The sequence below is a fragment of the Apteryx rowi genome, unplaced genomic scaffold, assembly GCF_003343035.1.
Source record: "Apteryx rowi isolate R43461 unplaced genomic scaffold, aptRow1 scaffold_300, whole genome shotgun sequence".
Lineage (NCBI taxonomy): Eukaryota > Metazoa > Chordata > Aves > Apterygiformes > Apterygidae > Apteryx > Apteryx rowi.
Window position 1 is genome coordinate 51,276 of NW_020449420.1, and position 19,402 is coordinate 70,677.

A 19,402-nucleotide genomic window follows, 5' to 3' on the forward strand; every position below is an offset into this window, starting at 1 on the left:
TTCAGAATAAATAGCAGGAAGTGAAATACTGAGAGAGCCTTGCGGAAGAAATGTATCTTCCTGTCCTTAATAAAAGACTGTCATTATATACACACAAGTGGGAACAGTCAAATTTGTGCAGGACAGCTTATGTTTTGTTGTTTCCAGAGTTTCAAAACCCTTCCTTTTCACATTTCCCATTCATTTAATATTCAGTGCATGCATAAGTGTTTCAGGATTTGAGACTGATCCTTGCTTAATATCACGTTTTTTCTCTGAAATAGAGAATCACCAAGGGAAGAGTTTCATTCCTTTTAATTGATACATGGTTAATTATCATTATTTTCTTGAAGTTTTGTTTGTGTGTTTAAATTTCTCTTGATTCCCAAATTTATTCCAGCAAACTAAAAAGCTGAAAAAGTTTGCATAGGAAAATGGCCTCTTTGAGTAAATCTTTTGCAATCTATTCACAAGGTCTCATGAGATGCATTAGATCTACTTCTACGTCTGGTGAAACCAGTGGTAAAACTTTCTTTAACTTTAACAGAACAAGATCAGGCCCTCAGTTTGTAATATATTTACGTAGCCATGCCTTTGGTGACCAAACGTGTGTGTTTGCCTGTCTCAATTACTACAATTCCACTTTCTAAACCACAGTGCAATGGAGAAAAATTTTGAAAAATCTATTTTCTTTTCAAGTGTTGTGTTCTTTCAGAGCCAAGCTGGGAATGCCACAGTTCTTGAGCATAGAAGCCCAGAGTCTGCTGCGAGCCCTCTTCAAAAGGAACCCATCCAACAGATTAGGTATGAGTGTGCATTTGACCTGTGCATTTGTTATTTGTGCTCTGGCTTGTAAGGTGGTGATCATTTCTCTCAGTTTATCTTCACTGGTAGTTATCCTTGTCATTATAAATGCATTTTGCATTCCTTCCCATAGTGCAGTAAATCTGGAGCATTACTAGAGAGAATAGCAAGGAGCACAGGCAAACCACTGGAATCCAAAGCATGATATTAGCTTCTATTTAATTTTTTCAGTGAAGAGGGAGAGTAAACCACTAGCATTTACAAAGGGTGTAAGACAACCCCTGCATATGGTAATATAGAGAGCAGAGAAGACAGGTATCTTTTTAATTCTGTATAACTTAGCTCTAAATCTGAGGTGGGCAGAGAAAGGGAGTAGAGTTCATTGTGTACTCTCCATTTCTTAGTACATTCCTATGCTGTCTCATTTGGTTTACCGGGAACATTTTAATAGGCATTCTTCTTTGTTACTCTAAATGCATTATCTGCTCTCTTATGAAGGGTGTTTTCACCCTTCATTAATGATTCTATTTAAATGTAATTAACTGAACAGATGTATTGGATCATGGATATTGTATCATATATGGTATCTCTACCGTTGTTCAGTAGTTTTATTAAAAATTCATTGCCTTTGGCAAAGTCAGGGACTATGCCTGGTGCATAATTTTCATTGATAATTTAGTCTTCAGTTTTTACATGGAAAAATAAGACTAGTCATATCAAGTGAATGATATCAAGATAATAACACTGTATTGTTTTTCATTTAAAAATCTTATCTAGTTCTGTGAAAAAGATTGAAGGGTTTTTTCCCTCAGCTCTCTAATATTCTGCTGTGTTTTGGTGAAGAAGGGAAGAATTGGTTTCTAAAGGAAAGGGACAAACCGAGATGGCAGAAGGGAATAACTCCAAAATACACATTTTATACTTCTCTTGGTTTCCTTTTCCTTTGTACCCGTGTTGGGTTTTTTTGTTTGTTTTTACCCTCAAATGTACCAACTATCTGTACCCTTTCATTACTGCTATCCTCTACTCATTCATGTCTTACTATTTCTAAATATCCTTAGAATTTTTAAATGTCTGTTCATCTGTTGCCACGTCCAAAACAAATGCACTCCATCCCTGAGACTGCAGTACGATGTAGGTACACATCATGACTTTGCATTTGCTAGCTCTAGCAGCCCAGGCCCTGTGCCTGTGGTGACACAGCATATAGCCACTCTAGTTTTGATCCAGGTCTAGTGTGATGTTTTACAAAGCTAATAATAAGATGTATGGGGTGTACTGGACAAATCTGAAAAACTGGAAGAACTTCTGAAGATTCAGAATTCAAATGCCTCACAAGAGGAGAGCCATGTTTGCCTGATAGTGTTGGAACAAATTTATTCCCTTGTGTAAACATACCAGTCCAGAATAAAAATGATTTCCTATTGGAATAATCATCTATTTTTGAAGGAACAAGTGATTTATTATGCATCTGCCACAACCAATCATTAAGATAATTCTTCTGCTATCAACATCTTATATGATTGCTGGACATGCTTTGCTGTGTCAGTGCTCTGAGGTGGGCATACATTGCTTTAGAAGCTAAAAGGAGCTGTAAAAAATGACCTTAGGAGAAGGAACAGAATCCTTGAATTCTGTAAACTGTATCATAAGAAGTGAACTGATTGGTCCTATTTAAATACGTGTTTGACTGACAGTCATACGTGGAAATTTTGGCAGCTCATAAATGACTTTTCTTTTAGGGAATAGCATAGATTGGTTCAGTATTGAGACTTGTGAAAAGCAATTTGCTGTTATCTCTTGCAACTGTTTATGCTTGTAGCATTATTTCAGATTGGAAAGGTAAGGTTAGAAGTAAAAAGCTAAATCAGGAAATAATTCGTCCTAAGATGTGGAAAGAGCAAGAAGTGCAAGAGAAATTTCTCCCCCTTCTCTTGCAGTACCCACATGGAGTTTCTCAAATGCTGGAGGTGGTACTGTTGAAAGTCTGCTACATACTGCTTTTGATCCTCTGTGCAGCAGTCACAGCATTAGTGGTCTGGCAGACAGCTGATAGCAAAACGCTTGACAACCCGTTTCTATCACCATCTGGCTGAGCAATGGATCCTGCAATTTCTAATACGTCCGCGTGTGTGTGCATACACCCGCGTGGAAGATGGATGCTTTGCTCTGTGTCCTTGAGCTTCTCTTTGACCCTTTAATGTTCTGATAGCTCTGGCTACTGCTTCAGGTGAGGCAAGATGTGGGCCAAATGCTATTCCAGCGCTTTCTTTTTATACTGAGCAGCAGCAGACTGTGATGTTTTAGGTGAACGGATGTTTTCTGAGAGACGGCAGCAACGCAGCAGGAGCCACTGCCTCACGCAGAGGTAAGACACAGTGGCTCAGCGGTTTTCTGAGCAAGCCTATGGAAGAAGACAGCGTGAAGCAGGCTGCCCCTCACTGCGGCTGTTTCGAGTGCAGCCAGAGCCCAAAGCCCTTGCTTCGCACAGGGGCCATCCCGGCCGTCTGCAAAGTGGTGGCTCCCACTGCCTGCGGGGGCTGAGCGGGAGGGGAAGCAATCCCTCAGCATGAGCTGTGACCCCTCTCCTCCCAGGGGACACCACAGACCAGGCTGTAGCCCCCAAATGCCCGCAGAGCCCCCGCGCAGCCCGGGGGAGCGCCATCAGAGGAGAGGAGCGTGTTGCACAGGCAGGGCAAGCTGCATGGCAGAAGGAAGGTGTTCTGCTGGGTTTTACCTCTTGATCTAACGGCAGCGCTTAAAGCCTAATACTCCACAGAGGTGATAGTGCAAAAACACATTTTCTCAAGCAATTTGCTTGACATTAGAGAAAATTAGAGTCTTGGGATTTCTGGATTTAATCAAAGTTCAGGAGAATGCTGCAGCAAATATAAATGTTTCCACATCTCCCCTCTCTATTCCCTTCTTCTGTTTCCTCCCTTACTCAGTCTCTTGCTCTTGCTCTTGCTCTGCTCATTTTATGGCTTCCCACAAGCTGTTACCCGTGCAAAAGGGGGCTTCAGCGAAGTCAGTGAGAGTTTCTGGATACTGATCATTAAAAAAAAAGTTAGTTACTAGAACAGGGATTGAGTTGCTTAATTTTAGAAAGCAGCTGTGACAATTCAGGTTACCGTATTGTCTCCATTTTAATAATGGGGAACTGCTGAGGTTGAAGGTTTTAAACCTGAGGTTTGTTGAAATACTGCAAAGACTGGCAGAAAGGAAGAGATTAATTATAATATGAACATCCAAGAAGAAGAACCTAAAAGCATAACAGAAAAGTAGATGTTAACATTTCAGGGATAGCAGTAGAGAGCTTGTGAAAGTTGTCTTGAGAATCAGCATGAAGGGTAATGAAAACAGACTTGTGGGTAATGAAAAAAGAAATACTTAAATGGTTGGTCTAAATACCACACAGAAGTCAGTACCTAAAAGGACCGCTTTAGCTTTGTAGATTTTAGCTTTTTCTGGGAAAAGAATCATAGTCTGAAGTTAAAAGAAAAGAAGGTTTAGGCATCCTGTTTTGAAAAATCTTTGGAAAATTAATGAAGTGAGCTAAAATAAAGTGGCAACGATATTATGGATCAAACACTTGTTTTCAGTCATTGTTTCAGAATTCTGTGAATCTGGAAAGTGTTTGTATTTATTCCCAGAGTGTTTCTAACTCTGGCAAGTAGAAAGATACTGGTCTTAAAAAATCACTTTATTCAGACTACCATTTTGTTTTTGCCATTTGATTATGATATTTTAATAAATAGAGGTAAAGGTTGAATATCTATTTTAAAAATTTGTTTTGAAGCATTGTTTTGAAGCTTTGGACTATGAATGTAGAAAAATGCTAGATACTCAGAAGATACTGGATATATACTGGAGCAAGATACTCAGAAGAAGCAGAGAAGGAATTTAGTAACCCAGTTTATCTGTTTCTACGTTTAAGTCTGGTGCCTACTAAAATATTAGTGCTTTATAACAAATGTTTTATAAATGGAAGGTCTTCCTTTCTTTGACATCCCTTGTTATGGATACTGTCTAACCTTTTCTGAATCAAGCATAGTATGATCTATATACTCTGCTGTACAAATAGTCTGCAGTACTATGCGGACTATAGTGTGATAGTATTGCTCTGATTAAATACAACAAATTACAGATTATGGACAAGCATAATTTTAAATTCTTAAAATAGATTAATTGGAATACCCAGGCAAACAAGGAGTAAACATTTTGGAAAGGAAATAGCACAGTGAACAATGTTGGTTTATCACATTGCCAGTAACTTAGGCAACAAAAGGATCTAATTTTCATTTACACCAAGACCTGCATCTATTCAGGTAGGTAGATGAACTAAAAGGTTTCAGGAACTCCTTACACTGCTGAGCAGTATAAAGGTACAGAAACCATATAACTAAGAATTTTGGACAAGAAAGGATAAAGTAAAAGGATATTCCAGCGGATTCTGAGTAAAAGTGGAAGAAGTAGTTATTCTTTCCATAATTGCGTGCTCTCAGAGAAGATGTGTTCTGCTTTGACACATAGAAAACTTTATTTTTCTGTTTTATGAAGTGATGATGGGTTTGAAAAAACAAGTTTCTCCTTTATCAGAGTGGCTGTGCATTTTCTTGTAAACCTTGGGAATGAATTATAAAATGTCTGGCCCACTAAAAAGATTCTGAGGCTGCGGAGACACTATAATTTTATTCTCTTAAACAAAAAAACTGGAAACTCTTTCTACCCATTTTGAATTCCCAAATAATCAATTTTTAAAATTGGTGTGGCTCCCTTTTTCTCCTTGGTCCTTTTCAAGGCTCACATTGTCCATAATGATTCAGTAATCAAAAATAATTACAAATAAAACATTTTACTGTTACTGCTTGCAGGCACTTTTATTACAGGCATAAAACAATCTTCAGTAATCAAGTTCTCACTTATTAACATGAGGTTGCTTTTATATAGATCCTTGCACTCTATAATGTGTTTAAACTAGCAATTTGATCTAAAGCATTATTTATCATCTGTTTCTCTTGGATCCTCATGGGACTATATGCCATGTAGAAATCCTTGCAGCCAGTAGGTTCTGATTGTACAGATTCTTCTTTAAAGATAGGTTTGATTACAAAATTGAAGTAAAAGTACAGTTAAAAAAACTCTAGAAACCTAGAGGAAGATGGAAAGTTTGTCTTGTGGTGTGCCAACATGTGCTGCACTTTTGCAGTCTACTAAATTCTCATCTTTTTTCCAAGATCTGTCAGTCCCCGTGAAATAAGGCATGCCAGTTGTGACCCCTTTTGTGCTTCTGTTTCCTCCATGAAAGTACATCTCTTTCCAGTACCACTGTAGATTTATGGATGGTAGATAAATGGCTGAAATGTGCTGAGCTAATCCGGAGAAACTTTACCATTAAAACCGGTCTCTAACTTCCCCCTTTGACTTCAGCAGCTAGGTCAGGGTCACCCCTCTGGCCATGTCACAGAGCTGTCCTCGAACACCCACTGGGGCCATGTCCCTCCTCCACTTCAGGAGGAGTCGAGGCCAGGTGCTGCTGCCTGGATCCAGGGCACACGGGCAGAGAAGGAGCTGTGGGCTGCGCCGGTAGGTCTCACAGTGGAGAAGAGCAGGGAAGAAAACCTGCAGAAAGCACTGAATCTTCTCCGTGGTGCAAAACCAGCTGCTGTGTATCAGAAGTCCTTCACTCTTTGCAAAATTAGACTATTACCATCCTAAATGTCTTTAGTATGTTAAGCTAACCAGAGATGGAGTCAAGCCATGGCATTCCTAACAACATATTCTTTCTATGCCAGAGCTCTGAGGTGGCCCCAAGTGGGAAATGCTCTTTTTTCAGACATGCGGTTCATGTCAACCGCATGCTACACTGCACACTGCAATCCTCCACTAATAGAAGTATCTAGGGGTGAGCTTTTTCATTAGTACTGAATTCTGGTTTTTTAATTGAAAAAAGGCATCAACAGTTATGCTCAGCCTAGGGAACGCTACCAGTAATTTACAATGCCTGAAGCCTTTATCTTTGTCCTTTTGAAATCAGTTTGGTGGTATGGTTCATCCTTATGTAGTAAAGAACAACTATTGCACATTACAAAGTTTCCAGTCACCACCACTGAACACAAGACATATCCATCACAGATATTTCTTCTCTAAAGAGTTATTTAATGTAATTCTTTTCAGAGTAATTATGTTGGTTTGATGTCTCTGTTGGCATTGCTAAAATCAGAATGAGCCTGCCATGAGTATTTAGTAAGGATTTTAGACTGTGCTTGGAAAAGTCATGCTAAGGAAGACACAGAACAAGGTTTATTACTATCCAAGTCTTAGTATTTTTTATTCCTGGCATCAAATTCCATGATCATAAGTACAAGTTTAGGCCACAGGTCTACCTAGTTCAGTACCCTGTGACCATGAGCAGCTGCCAAGGGGGAAGAGCGAGAAGAGCAAGCACATGTGATACTTCACCCAAATTCTCTCCCAGTCTCCAGCTGCTTTACGCTCAAGGGGTTTCCTGAACCTTTTATGGTTTGTGTTTCAGATAATCTTCAACAGATTTCTTTTCCACATACTTGTCCAGTCTCCCCTTGAACTCATGTAAATGTTTTGCATCCACGTCATCTTTTTGCAAGGAATTCTACATGTCACACAGCTATCTGTTGCATGGAGAAACATATCTAGATGGTTCTGAAGCTGATTCCTACTGCGATCATTTAATGAGCAATGTTCTTCTAGTGGAAAAGATGTGGAACAGCTAATCCCTACCCACCCATTCTGAACAATCACAATTTTGTAAAGCTACATCATATACCCTGTCAATCATCTGTTTCCAGGTTGAAAAGTCCCAGCCTACTCAGTCGTTCCTCATATGGAAGTCATTCCATACCTTTCCTTGTTGCCTTTCTATGATTTCTCCAACTTTAATATACCCTTTTCAAGATAAGGAAATCAACTGCATTCACTACTCAAGCTAGAGATGTACCACAGACTTTTAAAGTGATATAGTGATGTTCTCCATTTTGTCCTCTATACTCTTGAGATTTGATTTCCTGTTATGTTTTCATAGAACTGTCTATCATAACCCACAGACCTCACTCCTGAGGGGGGATGGTCAGCTCAAAGCACATAATTCGGTAGGCCAGGCTAGGAGGGTTTGGCCTCATGTGCATCACTTACATTTGTCTATACTAGAAGATTACCAGGATGGGGAAGTCATCAGAAGAACATTTCTTCTGAATTATTATCCAGCAGGCCTGACAGACAGCCCTGCATGTTATGTTCACAAAGTGCTTGTTTTTCGTATCTATTCATCAGTAAATGTTAAGCAGGCTGTAGGAAGCCATTCCTGATCAGTGCATTTTGACAAACATCAGTAATGTCTTGTACACAGGGAAAGCAGATGTCACATTTTATAAAAACTGGATTTGACAATTTTTAAAACTGCTTGCAGTGTTGATCTTCAGGAAGTACAAATACTGCATATAAAAAGTTCAGTCCTCTGCAGTGCTGAGTGCCTTTTGCAAGGTGCTTGTTAATCCTGAGTCCTTTGGGAATCAAGGATGCTCAGCCTCCTTGCAATGAAGGTGCTGAGCACCTTTCAGGAACTGTCTCCAAAATTGCAGTGCAAAGCCTTTGCCTCCAGGTGTTATTTCTCCTATGGAAAAATGAAAGGTGCTATTAATAAAGGCAAATCAACTAAAAACATGGCACACTAAGTCATCTCTGACAGTTGTTTAATTATTACTGAACACCTGTTGGTTTCTGTGATGGCACTGAAGCAAATAAATTCAACTAGCTGAAAGGAATAAAAAAGGCAATCTTAAATGAAGACATAAGGCAAAAGTAATAAAAGAATTAGATTCATTACTAGATCGCAAAGGTGTTTCACTAAATTTCTTATACAATACTGTAAAAGAAATTTAACAGTATTATCAGTGAAGGAAAGGTACCACTGACAGTGATGGTTTTGATACTAATAAAAATTTGAAGATGGTATTTGAAAAGAGGGAACCCAAACCCCAAGTTCCTCAAATCATTTAGAACCTTTTGATATTTTGAGTCTAAACTTATTTGTAGTGCAGTTTTTCCTGCTCCTGGAGAATGGGGGATTAAAAAGATTTCAAAGTCAGCTACCAATAGAAGATCTGTGGTTAGTGGCAGGAAGCGGCAAGAACCTGCCGGAGGATCAGGAAGTCTTCCAGTTGCTCCTAGCCTCTCTGGCGCATGCACTCTGCTGCAGCTGGATCCTATGTCTCGCCTGAAGCCTGAAGAGAGCAGCTAGTCAGATTTGGCACAAGCCTCATTTTAAAAAAAAACCCTCAGCCATTACATTTTCATTAATGAAGTGCAATTTTCTATATTTCTGGTAGTTTATACAGTTATGGCAATTGTACTGTTCAAGGTTTTTTGACTAGAAGAAATATTTAGATGGTGACTTTGGCTTTGTCAGAAAAAAAGAAGGGATGAGGGAATAAGTTTGGAGAAGAGATGTCATGAAGCACTCTTTTCTAAGCATGCCTTTATTTTGATTCTTTCATTCTCTTGTCAGGTGCTGGATTCGATGGAGTTGAAGAAATTAAACGTCACCCTTTCTTTGTTACCATAGACTGGAATGTAAGTGGAGCTGCATTATTATTTTATTTTAAATTATCTTTGCTAAATTTTTGAAGACTAGCTGCCGTGCTTAAAAAAGAAAAAAGATTAAGTGAACTCTAATATAGAGAACTCAGGAGCTAGAGCCTTTTAATGGGTGCCTGTGTCTCTTGCATACATATGTATGTTTATCAACATACCTGTAAATGAAAGAAATAGAAAGCTGCTTTCATCATTGTCGTTTTTTTCTAACTCCTTGTTTCTGTTTTGTCTAATGGTCTGGTTTATCACAGTACTGCCTGAGGCTATTTGCAGTGTTTCATAGAATAATTTCTGCATTCAACTCTAATAAACATGACGTATTGATTGTGGGAGCTGGTTCAAAGTGAAAATAGGCAGCTTTAAACAAAAGAATTCCTGTAATATTTCAATTGCAGAAGAAAGCCGAGCTGAAGGACTGGGTTTGAAATAGATGCTCCAGAGGGAAGCAGTCTGATACTCTGGGTCCCTCTATCTTTCTGCTTTTATATTCCATATTAAAATACTTGTCCCTTCTCACTGGGTCTGGCAAGCTAGGTTAAATGCTAGATCTGTGCTTTTGAGGTCAGGGACTCCCAGGAATCCTTTTCTCTAGCCCCAGGTCCTGTCTTATACATAGCTGCTGGCAATAGCTCCAAGACGCTCCAAGACCTCTAGGCGCACCCTTTTTCTAAACCCAGTGTGCTGCTCCTGGACCAGGGTGGCTATTTGCAGAACTGGTGTAGCAGGCTGTACAGCAGGTTGTGCTACTTTATGTCATAAGAATCATAAATCCTCCAATAAGGTAGCTTTATTGACCCTTTCTTGTCACTTTTGGCCCTAAGTGAGCATAGGCCAGGATCTGGCCCTTCCATTATTTTGTGATGCATGCTACAGAAAAGCATAACGTAGATGAATTTTCAGAACAGTGATTTTATATCACTGAGTATACAAGCCAGACAGACAGAACAGGAAATAGCAATTTCTCTTATGAGTGGCTAGTGTTTTATTGAGGTGACTCATTAATTTAACATCAGCATTCAAAATTGGAGGAGCAAACATTTCATCAAATGTAAAATGGTTCAAATAAGATGTGTCTGACATGATTTGTAAAATGGTAAACAAGGATTTATTTTATTGCTATCAGTTACAGCTCATAAAGCTGGCCATAGAGATTAGCTAACTGTTTGATTCAAACTTGCAACAGGTTAAACCTYCTCACATTTTCAGTATCGGCTTTGTTCACATCAACATATTTTTAGACAAACCTGGAGGCAAATATTTTTCGTTCTTGATCTGGGCATCTGCCAGCACATCAGAGCTTCTGTTTGCCAGATCCTTTATAATTTTCTAGTCCAGTTTTATCTGACCTATGTTATGGTATTATGTCTCTTTAATATTTGATCTGAATTCACAGACAAATGTTAATATAACAGGTCACATAAATGCAGTTCTTACTGTAAATTCTGGTAAAACATTATGATTGTATGTGACATGGCCATTCTCAAACCGTTGCCTAGGGCTTTACAGTAAAGCTGATTCCTCTGTGAAACCACATTTTTTGGCACCCAAGGGGCTTTTAAAAGGCCCACAGAATCATTTATTTTGGAAAAAATCATGAATCTACTTTGGATTTAATGTTGGAAGAATTGGCATGACTCAGAAGCATGTTACAGGATGATAAATAAAAGTTGAGTCTGAGATTTTCCTTTACAGCCCAGCTGATTTCTAGTCCCATTATATACATTCTGGAGTCCAGATTATCTTTCCTCATCTGCTTCTTACTAATTGTAAGATTCTGTGTAAGGATTTTCCATTTATGAAAACATTAAGTGGGAGGTAGCATCAGCCCTATAGACATTTGAAAAAAAGTAGAGACTCCAGAAGAAGGGGTATTCTTCTTATTGTCTGTGTCCCTCTGATATCTCTGTAATCCTCAGCTTTGCAATCAAAATAAATGCAGGTTAGATGCCTACATCTTAATGTAATTGGGGATGTTGACAGAGTGACAGGGTTTCTCCTTCTTCATTTGCTAGTGGAGCAGCTCAGTAACTCATCACAGAGAAATAAGGCTCTGCATCTTGGAAAAGTGTTCAGCAAGGTCCATTCTGGTCTGTGAGACCTCTCGTGAACACCTTGCCTCACGATACTTGGTGATTGCCTCAAGCTTAGTTCTTTAAGGAGTAACTTTATGCCTGTCCTAGGGAGACTGTATAGTCCACCATCATTTGAACAAGTTTTTACAGATAGGTTGGGGAAATGTCTACCAAGAATGGGCTAGGTATATTTGAACATGTCTTGGAGCCAGAGAGGGAGGCAGAATTAATGGCCCTTTGATGTCTCATGTAGCCCTGTAACTTTGCTGTAGAATAGAGCTGTAAAGATCCATTTTAATCCAATGTAATTTGTGCTTATTGCACTCTCTTGGAGACAAATGTGTCATTATTACACACATCAATTATCATCTTTTTAATATATTTGTTCATTTAATCCTTATTTTACTATCACTCGTGGAGATCTTGGAAAGGCCTGCATAGTTACAGAAGCAGTATTGTATGCATTTCAGAGCGATGTGAGCCAGCCTCGGCTGGAGCTGAAGCCAGGACTTTGCCTTATTATGACGATCCAGCCAACAGTTAACAACTTCTCCATGGACAGAAATAGAGCAGAGTCAGAGAACAGAAATGGCTCAGCCGCAGATGTTTAGTGCTGATCTCTGTATTGTTGCAGGGAAAGAGTCCTGGGTGCCCTCACATTTTGTTCTTCCGCCAAGTATGTCTTGCATCAATTTGCAGGCAGTCAGCAAACAACAATAGTGATGAGGCAGRACGTGAATGTTGTTATATTATATACCATAATATATAAAGCTGTCAGTGGGCAAGAGGTAAGCTCTCTTGGAGTGCTTCTAAGCTACCTTGGCAGCTATGATAGACAGGACTGTTGCAACTGACAGCATAGAAACTTTAAGGGACTGTTGTAAAATCATCCTCCATCAAGAGCCCACATATTGCCATGGATCAGAATGGGTTAGTGTCTTCTAGAAACCCAGTGCAAAACAGGCCATTTGTTAAGCAAACTTTTTCCTACTGTTGGAATGGCATGATAACCAGGGAACGAACCACTGGTTTGCTTCATCTCAGTTTAGAAAAAGTTTCAAAATAGAAATGAGAGTTAGCTGCTTCTTTCCAAGTTGTGTATGATGTCTGAATATCACAGCAACATTCATTAGAATCACAGAAAGAAATGTATAAATCAGACCTTCATTTCACAGTACTGTCAAAGCTGTTCTCCTGGGTTTTGGATTAAGGACTGGTTATTCCCTTTATCACTGAAGCAAGTGTCTACCTGTTGGAGCCGTCCGTGTCCCACTTGTTTCCCATCTTTCACTGTCTTAAAACAGACACAACAAGACAGTGTCTGGTTCAGATGAAGGCAGCTCGCACAGTGGAAACAACACACACAGTGTAAAACAGCCCTGTTATGATGCTGCAGATGCTCATGGCAAGCACAGCAGTGCTGATAACATATGACCATTGCATGTAAAAGCAATAGATGCAATCCTGGAAAACACAAGCGTGGCCAGAGGACGAACATCCTCCTCCCATCACTTTCTGCCTCGTGGATTCAACTGCTTTATGCCATGTTCCAGGGTGCAGTTCTTCAGGACAAGTCTCCAGTCACTCTAGGTTTAACTTTTATTGTGTAAATAGCACTAAATGAACTATGGTCAATCTGATACAGAGTATTTATGCCACAACTAAATTATGGCAGATGCTAATCTCTGAAAGAGTCTCATTTTTACTGCTATTGTCACCGAGTAACAAAGTCCTAAAGCCTCGCTTCCCAGGGTGAAAAATACGTGACAGTTTCTGCAAATATTAGTCTTACTGCTCTAAGGCATTTAGTAAGCCATTGTGACACAAATTAGGTAGATCCTCTATTAAATGAATGGGCTGTCTTTCATGATGAAGGCTGGGATTCATAGGAAGGAAATTAGATGTCCAGCTCCTTCATACATGTTTTACATGCTTACTACCATGCACCCATTTTCTCCCTAAGACAAACAGACCCGAATGGAGTTGACCTCAGGTAAATTTAAATCACTGGTATCTTAGAAAGCACCATCCGGTCCCTCATTTTTTTTAGTACTGTTTCTTCTGGCCTTTCACTCAGTCTGTGAAATTCCTTTGTGCAGGCTGCTATCAGAGAAGTGAGACATTAATGTAGTTTTTGTTTAGGATAATCCAGGTGACAAGCTAAATTGGAACTGAAGAAAATGACATGCTAGAAACTGAACCATCTTTCATCAAATACAGCTGAGAGAAAGAGTGGGGGAAAAGTGGACTCAAGTTCTGTTATTTCCTTCAATATTAATCAGAGATCAAACTAAACTAAGAATGTGAATCATTTTATTGCAGACTTTTACCAACAGCAAAAATCAATCCCAAGGTCTGAATGCTGCTAGCTTTTCTATCATTTACAGCCAATAGCATTGTACCATTAATCTAAGAGAGGACAAACATTTTAAAGGGTAGTTCATCTTTTTGTCTGCTTATTGGATTTACCATGACAGGTATATGTATCAAGGGAGTTTATTCTCACGCTACAAGTGTGTCACTGTGGAGGCCAACATCTTTCTATTTCTAGAAGGTGCCCAAAGAGTAATCCAGTTCTTCATCAAAGAAACTCAGTTGAGGAAATGATTAAATAGTTTTTAATTAAATTAAAGCATTTTCTTTTTCTTGATATTTTCCAAGCACATGTAGAGGGCATTTACATCGATGGGTTTTTTTTAGGCGTGCACTTTTTTAAAGATAATGTTAAATTAACTGCTTATAAATAGCAAGGGACCAGACACCTGTCCCAACACTTGATGACTAGTCTTCCTGGTGTATTACTTGAGTTCCAGTTCAGGCAAACCTCGTGTCAGGGTTCTGATCATATCTACATATATGAGCAAAATCCACTGGCAACATATATTAAGAAAAAGTCATTGAAAATAATTTTCATCCTGTGGGAAAATCAGTTATTTCAAAACTTTTTCATCCCAAATCAGAAAGGAAGTTGAAATACCACATTTTATGGTGGATTGCAAAGTTCCAGAAATAAATTCAGTTTGAAGAATTTTTACCTCTGTATTTTACACTAAAATCTTTACATTTTGACTTTGCAAAACAGTGTTTCAGTGCAGGTTGATTCAACATTTGCCTGCATCTGCCTGAGTTGCCACAGCACTATGTGGATATTATAGTCTGTGCTTTTATCTCCATTCTCTGCTCTGAATTTGGCCCATGGGCTTCAGTACATTCCCCTTGAGGCATACTTACATCTGGTCCCAAAGAGGCCCTGTGGGAGTTCAGCCAGAAGAGAGGGTGTGAGTCCCATCACAGGAGGTATAGGTGAGTCAGAGGAATCCCAGTGCACAGAAGAGAAGGAGGATGATGCAGTTTTCCACTACAGCTAAACTGAAACTACGGTTAGTTGCCACTAAAAGTGTGGTGGCATGCCTCTGTTCACCCCAGCTATATCCCCTCTCCATCCTTACACCGTCTCTGACTCTTGTTTGACCCCAAGATGAACAAGTTCATCAAATGAAACCAGTAGAAAAATAATCCTATAAAAATCCTGGCATATGGCATTGTCAATGAATGCTGGTGCTTGCACAGTGCAAACAGAGAAAGCAAGTGGACTCTTGGTAGCAGCTAACCATTAGATTGGCCAAGCTACAATGAGAAACAGCATCTTCACAGCAGGAGGTACCCAGTTCTAACTGCCACAGATTGATGCTAAACTGATCTGAAACAAATTTGAAGAATTTAACTTTGGCATTTAGATAGAACTTAATCATTAAAACACATTTAATGAAAAATATCTGACTAACATGGTATAGGGAGTAGCTGTTTGTGACTGATATGTTCATACACAATATTTTGTTGATTGTAGGCTTTATTTTTGTCATTTGTCAAAGCAAATGCAGTTTTAACAGTCTTTTTATCCTTTCATCAAAAATATCAACTTTCTGTGGACATCATAGCAAAAAAGTCTGTATTCTCAAAACAATCTGTGACTTTAGACGCTAACAGTTTCTCACACTGCTTGAGAACTGTGTTCTGATTAATTCATAGATTTTTATTAATATGAAGGTACCGATATCAAAGTCTCAGAAGGATGTGAGGGCTTGATAAACAGACAGAAGCATGGATATGTATCCAAATGTGAATATCTAAATCAGTACTGTCACACCTTGGAGTTCATCACCCTCATTCTGAGGATTATACACTCCCTCTGCACAGCTTTGGGATCTGACAGCCCTGTGTGATATGTTATGATTCCTGACCTGTCAGTTACATCTTTTTGTGATAAGTCAATGCAGTGGCCAAGTTAAAAGTTCAGATGGGATGTGGGGGTTTATTCTTTATGGGGAGGGAGAAAGAAGTTACATACACAATAAGAGATTAAGGTCTAAGCAATAAATTTCTCCTTTCAGCATGTGGAAGCAATATGGAAGAAAAAGGAATTCTTCAGCTCTTTATACCTCTGCAAAATAATATACACATAATGATCTTGAACATCCAACTTGAAATGTAAAAGCTCTAGTAAGCACCAACATATCCAAAGTCCCTTTCAAACATGAAATAAGACGCCCCAAATAATAGCTCAGCTATGAAAACTGGGACTCCAGACACCCATCCCTGTTCCCATTAAAGTGACAGATCTCCCAATGATTTGTGTATACAGAGCCAGGACTACAGTGACTTAGGATCTAGATAACTGTTTAAACTTTGCCAGAAGTCATATGAGAGCCTGATAGACACCATCAGAGATAAGATTTCAAACTTATCTTGCTATGTCATTTGCCACTCTCGTTGGTTTCTGTTGAAGGAGATCAAGGTGGTTCATCAGCCCTGAATGATTCTGGGGACATGATAAGAGGTAATAGGATAACACATTTCTCCTAAAATTTGAAATATGCTTGGGAAGTCCAGAAGGATCTCAGATCCTCCAAGAGATTTGTTGTCTGTTTGTGTGGAAGACAGTGGCTCTGATTCTTACTGTTTTCTTAGGGCTGCTTATGTCAAGTTGTATATTACAATCTCCAGGATAAGGGTGTTTTAAAGGAATAAGTGTTCTGCCTGCAGCAACCCTTCACATTTCATTGTATTGGGCTGCTGTATGCTTTAGCTTGCTTTAGTGAATTGGCTTTGGTTGTAGTGGTTCACTCAGAGAAGAGGAGCCAGTGTGGGATGGGAAAGCCCACAGATGACACTGCTCTGCTTGTTCTTGTTCCTCAATGATTTCATTTAGTTACTTGATTCAAAAGCTTGGAGAAAAAGATGGTTTGGGCAGTTTACCTTTTGCTGTTCCTAGTCATCTGGTCAGAAACACCAGAAATAATTTTTATCACTAATGGAAAAGGAAATAGAAAAGGCTATCCTCTGGGTTACTTTCAGGGTAGGTTCCTTTCCTTCATACAAAACAGTTCTTTGTTTCCATCCCCTCCCAACAAGCGGATTTGTGATTACACATCTTTAGGTGGCATGTGACTCATGATGAATCTTAAATCTCTCCTTAGTAGTGGAGAATGTGGCTTGGGGATGCAAAACACAAATGTAGTTCCAACAGCATTTAAGAAACTACAGATGGGGAGAAGGAATTAAGAAGTCAAGGAGAATATGGTTATGATAATCAAAAGAGAGTGCAGTTCCTGAATGATGTACGATTCTAAAACGTTTTCCAATTTTTGGACCTCACAGGATGAGGGGTGCATTTAATTCAGGGATGAAGCATGTGTGTGCAACCATACTGCTATGTGCAGTAAAAGGAGTGCAGTTGTGTATCAAGACAAGTAAAGGGAAGCTGGAGGCAAACAGATTTCTCAAGGTAAAATCCTAGCAACAGAAAAACCTTCAGAAGGTACTGAGTTCTCTTTTAAATTTCTGTGTAGACAGAAAAATGCATATGCTAATTACTAGGTTGCTATTTTTCAGTTGGTGAGTGACACTTCCTGCTTAAGATTGCAATTGGCTTTTAATTATTTGGAAGACTGGCTTTCCATTGTGGCTCACAGCAGTTATTCATTTCTTTTTCTCTCAGAAGATACAGAGCAGTTTTACGCAAGCAGGAACTTTTTATGGTGAAATGGCCGTTAATTATTGCAGCATCGTTTCCAGACTCACCATTCCACTTTTCCAAGGAATCATAATTCAGCCACAAACATCTGCTTTATGCTAATGCTAATACTATGCTACAGAATGTCTTGCCTCAAGAACCTTTATTTATCTATGCAAAATAAAGTTTAAACTATGTTGATGTGTATATATCTTAGGTTGACCACATGCTTTATATTATATTTATATATAGGCTAATTCACCACAAAAACCACAGTTAAAAAGAATCTTCCTGCATGCAAAGAGTTGGACAAGCATGTATTAATCTCCATTAAATATTTCAAAAAATCAGCTCATTATGAAGTTGTTTTAAGAGTTAACCTGAAAATACGCATTGCAGTCAGTCATAAAATTGAACACTCAAGCTCTTACTGTGGCTTGAAGGTTCAAAAGAAACATTGTATTTTTGCTCAGGCATGTTAATTATTGAGGGCTGTCTGTTGCAATTAATTCAGCCCTTTGAAACCTAAGAACAAAAGTATTGCTAGAAAGGGAACACAGCCTAGGGACTGAAACGTGGGGCAGGGAGTCAAATCATAGTTCTGCTCCCCATGCTGCCATCAGCATGACATTCAGTATTGGCCAGTTCAAGCAGAGATCACAGAAATCAATAGCAGTCTTTCCATTAACCTCTGTAGGCTTTGGATCAGATCCAGACATATTGTGCCTCAGTTTATTCATCTCCCAGAGTGTGTGTATATTAATGCTTGCAAAGGAGCACAGTGAAGCAATTTGTTAAGCGTTGGTAAGCACAAGCATTTGTAAAGAGCCCACAAGATGCATGGTACTGAAGGCAGCATATTAGCATACATCTGTCGAGACTGTTATTTGCATCATTCCCTACATGCCCCCTCACTCCACAGCACAAACTCATTTCCATAGCAGTGCTTATCTGTTGTATACCTCCCTCTGTTCTTTGATTTTTTCCTTGGGTTTGCTCCTCTGCTCAAGGAATGCTTAGGACTTTAACATGACTCTCAACCCATCTGCAGAGCTTTCTTCCTACCTCTTTTTGGTGGGAATTTGATCTAATCACCTCTCCTCCCAGCTCCCCTTCTATTTTTCCAGATATGTCAAAAGAAGAAGTCTTTTGTTTAGGTTGTGAGCACCAGGCAGCAAGGCCTGTTGTTCAGTTCAGTCTGGCAGGGTGTCAAGCATATTGCTAGTTCTTGACAAATAATAAGTGCTAAAACAGTCACCATTTCCCAGTGGTTCTGTGTGCTGATTGTTGTTGCTGCATTGCTGAACTCACCCATGCGCGGTTTCCTCATGTTGCCAGTGCACATTCCAATCCTGCCCTTAAAGACCAGTGAATTTCCAGGTGCCCCAGCTGGAATATTGTGCCAGTCTACAGACTAAATTTGTACCTGTGACATCTGTGTTGATATCCTGGGTTCTCATAACTAAAAACTGCAGAGACCGTCCAGGGCACGGATTTTAATCCTGCTAGTTAAGCGGGAGCCAGAGCAATGGCTACATCATCATCTTTGTCAGTCCTGCAAGTATAGCACATGGCTCGCAGAGGACACCCTAAACAAAGCTTGGGAACATATCTTCACATACAGAATGTTGTTATATTGTTAACTGTGATCTATTCTTGTTTTTGTAGAAACTATATAGGAAAGAAATCAAGCCGCCTTTCAAGCCAGCAGTGGGACGGCCAGAAGACACCTTTCATTTTGATCCAGAGTTCACATCTCGGACCCCCACAGGTTAGTAAGATGCCACATGGTAAATAGATCTTTTTAGTGAGCAAATTCATTCTACCTTTCCTCCTCATTCCAACTGAATCAAAGAGTCTGATCACCTGTGGGATTAGTGGGTTCTGCAGTATCCAGCTGGAACCA

At 39.3% G+C, this 19,402-nt stretch overlaps 1 protein-coding gene across 1 annotated transcript in view; it reads left to right on the forward strand.

Moving 5' to 3' along the window:
• RPS6KA2 (ribosomal protein S6 kinase A2) overlaps positions 1-19,402 on the forward strand; it is a gene marked incomplete at its 5' end in the record, with an annotated part of 79,561 nt that overhangs the window by 23,837 nt on the left and 36,322 nt on the right. Inside the window, 3 exon segments of the mRNA XM_026069998.1 lie at positions 695-783; positions 9,326-9,390; positions 19,165-19,267. Of these exon segments, the coding sequence (XP_025925783.1) occupies positions 695-783; positions 9,326-9,390; positions 19,165-19,267 (257 nt within the window).